The sequence below is a fragment of the Calidris pugnax genome, unplaced genomic scaffold (genome assembly GCF_001431845.1).
Source record: "Calidris pugnax isolate Ruff unplaced genomic scaffold, ASM143184v1 scaffold459, whole genome shotgun sequence".
In the NCBI taxonomy this organism is placed as follows: domain Eukaryota; kingdom Metazoa; phylum Chordata; class Aves; order Charadriiformes; family Scolopacidae; genus Calidris; species Calidris pugnax.
The window spans coordinates 910,761-913,981 of record NW_015091670.1 but is presented as its reverse complement, the minus strand read 5'-3'; the positions used below and the strand labels follow the sequence as shown (position 1 = coordinate 913,981).

General features: G+C 70.5%; 1 protein-coding gene across 1 annotated transcript; it reads left to right on the top strand.

Annotated features, from left to right (window-relative positions):
* Positions 1-113: 113 nt before the first annotated feature.
* CHKB (choline kinase beta) lies at positions 114-2,459 on the top strand. The gene is made up of 9 exons (XM_014961954.1): positions 114-229; positions 423-556; positions 774-878; positions 1,230-1,288; positions 1,431-1,518; positions 1,634-1,742; positions 1,842-1,948; positions 2,075-2,156; positions 2,276-2,459. The coding sequence occupies exons 1-9, from the start codon at positions 146-148 to the stop codon at positions 2,330-2,332; spliced, it is 825 nt and encodes a 274-aa protein (XP_014817440.1). The 5' UTR covers positions 114-145; the 3' UTR covers positions 2,333-2,459.
* Positions 2,460-3,221: the final 762 nt, after the last annotated feature.

Genomic DNA, 3,221 nt, shown 5'->3' with positions numbered 1-3,221 from the left:
TAGGCGTTCGCTTGTGTCTGCCGTGGGTGTGGGGGCTGTTTTGGGGGGGCCTGTGGGGTGTGTGGGGTGTTGGGGGGCTGTGGGGGGTTTGGGGGCTCACTGCCTGTGCCCGCAGGGCGTGGACTCGCTGGTGCTGGAGAGCGTGATGTTCGCCATCCTGGCCGAGCGGGCGCTGGGGCCGCGGCTCTACGGGGTCTTTCCGCAGGGGCGGTTGGAGCAGTACATTCCGGTACGGGACGGACCCCCCCTCCTCCCCTCATCCCGCCAGAACCCACCCCGGGGGGGTCCTCACCCCGGCTCGGGCCAGACACCGCAGAGAGGGCCACCCCGTGGGGCTTCTGGTGGGGCCGAGGGCAGGGCTGGCCCCCCCCGGGGTGGGTGAGCCCCTCACATCGCTGCTGTGTGTGTCCCCCCCTCCCCAGAGCCGGCGCCTGCGGACGGAGGACCTGCGGGACCCCGACATCTCCAAGGAGATCGCGGTGAAGATGTCGCGGTTCCACGGCATGGTGATGCCCTTCAACAAGGAGCCCAAGTGGCTCTTTGGGACCATGGAGTGGTGAGGGCACCCCCTGTCCTCCTGGGGCACCTCTGCCCCCCAAATCTCCCCGGGATGCGGAGCACAGGGACGCTTCCTGGCTGCCGGTGGGACGCACGGGATCAGGGCAGCTCCCGGTGGCCCCGGCTCAACACCGGGCTGGGGAGAGAGGGGATTTTGGGGGGCTGGAGCACCCAGGGGTGTCCGTCCCACCCCAGCGCCATCTCCTCGGCTCCAGGTACCTGAAGCAGATTTCGGAGCTCACCTTCTCCGAGGAAGAGCAGCTGAAGAAGTTCAAGCAGCTCCAGGCCTACAACCTGCAGGAAGAGATGAAGAGCCTCAGGTGAAGCCCCCCCTGCCCGCTGGCACGGGGTGGGCACTGACCCCCTTTTGGTGCCTCGGGGGGACTCAGCTTCTCTGGAAAGTGTCCTCGGAGGGTGCCCCCCGGCTGAAGGCCCCACACAGGTCCCTTGGGGACAGCTCTCAGAGGGGTCCCAGTCCCCAAGGCAGGGTCCCCAACAGGTTCCTCCCGCTCTGGGTCCCAGCTGTGTCTGTAGCTCTGTCTGCCCACGTGCAGTGGCAGTGGTGGCAGTGGCAGTGGTGGCAGTGGCAGTGGTGGCCCCCACGTCCCTGCAGCTGGTGGGTGAGGGCCAGCAGGTCCTGCCCCCCCCGAGACATCTCTCCTGACCCACAGGGAGCTGCTGGAGGCCACCCCCTCGCCGGTGGTCTTCTGCCACAACGATGTCCAGGAGGGTGAGTGCAGGGGCTGTTCCCCGGGGGGGTCTCTCTCTCTGGTTGCCCACCCTGGGCACAGGCTCAGCTTCCTGCCCCCCACCCTGAGCTTGGGGAGAGCTGGTGGGTCCCCCCCAAACCCCCCCGTCCTCTCTGTGCCCAGGGAACATCCTGCTGCTGGCCGGGCACGAGGCCTCCTCCTCCGACAAGCTCATGCTCATCGACTTCGAGTACAGCAGCTACAACTACCGGTGGGTCTGGGGGCTGGGGGGGCCTGTGGCTGCCCCCACGGCATGGGGGGGGGTGTCTCCTGCCTGTGAGGGGCTGGAACTCTGCTCACCCTCCCCTTTTTCCCCTTTTCCCCAGGGGCTTCGACATCGGCAACCACTTCTGCGAGTGGGCCTACAACTACACCCACGACTCCTGGCCCTTCTTCAAGGCGTCCCTGGAGAACTACCCCAGCCGCCAGCAGCAGGTGGGGCAGGGGGTGCCCCCACTGAGGGCGGGGGGCACCTCCAGGAGGCTGGGGAGGGCGTCCCAGGCCTGGCGGTGCCAGCTCCTGTCCCCCTTCCAGCTGCATTTCATCCGGCACTACCTCTCGGAGGACTCGGGGCGCGGGGGGGACACCACGCACCAGGAGCAGGCCCGCATCGAGGAGGAGATGCTCACCGAGGTCAACCGGTGAGGGGCACGCTGGTGCCAGGGGAGGGGGCTCTCCTGGGGGGTGCAGAGAGGGCAGCACCCCCAAAACCCTCCTGTGTTGATGTGGGGGAGGTCCCAGTGGGGCTGACGGCCGTTCTCCACCAGGTTTGCCTTGGCCTCTCACTTCTTCTGGGGGCTGTGGTCCATCCTGCAGGCCAAGATCTCCACCATCCAGTTCGGGTACCTGGTGAGTGCTGCTCGGGGGGTGCCTTGGTGCCCGAGGACCCCTTGCATGTCCCCCCTCCTCTGCCGTGGGGGGGTCAGAGAGGGGCACGAGCAGCCCCTGACTCCCTTTTCTCCCCCCAGGACTATGCACAGAGCCGCTTCGAGGCCTATTTCCAGCACAAGGCGCGGTGGTCCTGAGGGCGGCCACCTCTGCAGCCCCCCCCCAGCACCGCCAGGGACGCAGGACGTGCCCCCTCCCCGTGGGGCTGCCCCCTCCCCGTGGGGCTGCCCCCTCCCCGTGGGGCTGCCCCCTCCCCGTGGGGCTGCCCCCTCCCCGTGGGGCTGCCCCCTCCCCGTGGGGCTGCCCCCTCCCCGTGGGGCTGCCCCCTCCCCGTGGGGCTGCCCCCTCCCCGTGGGGCTGCCCCCTCCCCGTGGGGCTGCCCCCTCCCCGTGGGGCTGCCCCCTCCCCGTGGGGCTGCCCCCTCCCCGTGGGGCTGCCCCCTCCCCGTGGGGCTGCCCCCTCCCCGTGGGGCTGCCCCCTCCCCGTGGGGCTGCCCCCTCCCCGTGGGGCTGCCCCCTGTGCTGCCGGAGGGGGGCTGCCCCCCAGCCTGGGCTGCCCAGCCAGGGGCTATAACGGTTTTGGGGGGGCTGGTGCTTGTTTCTGCTCCCCAGGACGGTGCAGGGAGAGAGGTGGGTCTGCCCGGGCCCAGACCCCCCCCAGGGGACATCCTGCCCCGGAGAGGGGGGGCACGTTGGCCGTGGGGCTGCAGTGCTGCCCCCTCCCTGCCCCTGTCACAGCCCCTCTGCGCTGGCACGGCCCTTGCCTCTGCGCTGCTGGCACCGAGCGGGGCTTGAGCTGCGGGTCCTGGCTGGGGGGAGCCCCCCGCCCCAGCTGGCAGCGGGGGGGGCTGGTGCAGGCTGTGCTGGGGGGGGACACACATGGGGGCTCGGCTGTCCTGGCTGTCCCCTGCACGGTCCCGGTGCTGAGAGGGGTCTGGGCAGGGATGCTGAGAGTTCCCGGGGTGCTGAGGGGCGCGGGGGACCCACGTTTGTGTCTCATTCCCCCCCCGTCCCCCTCCCCAGACCC

Coding starts and splice junctions, on each gene's coding strand:
- CHKB (XM_014961954.1), top strand. CDS start 146: ATGTTCGCCATCCTGGCCGAGCGGGCGCTGGGGCCGCGGCTCTACGGG. Junction 557..773: donor CTCTTTGGGACCATGGAGTG/GTGAGGGCACCC, acceptor CCTCGGCTCCAG/GTACCTGAAGCAGATTTCGG. Junction 879..1,229: donor GAAGAGATGAAGAGCCTCAG/GTGAAGCCCCCC, acceptor CCTGACCCACAG/GGAGCTGCTGGAGGCCACCC.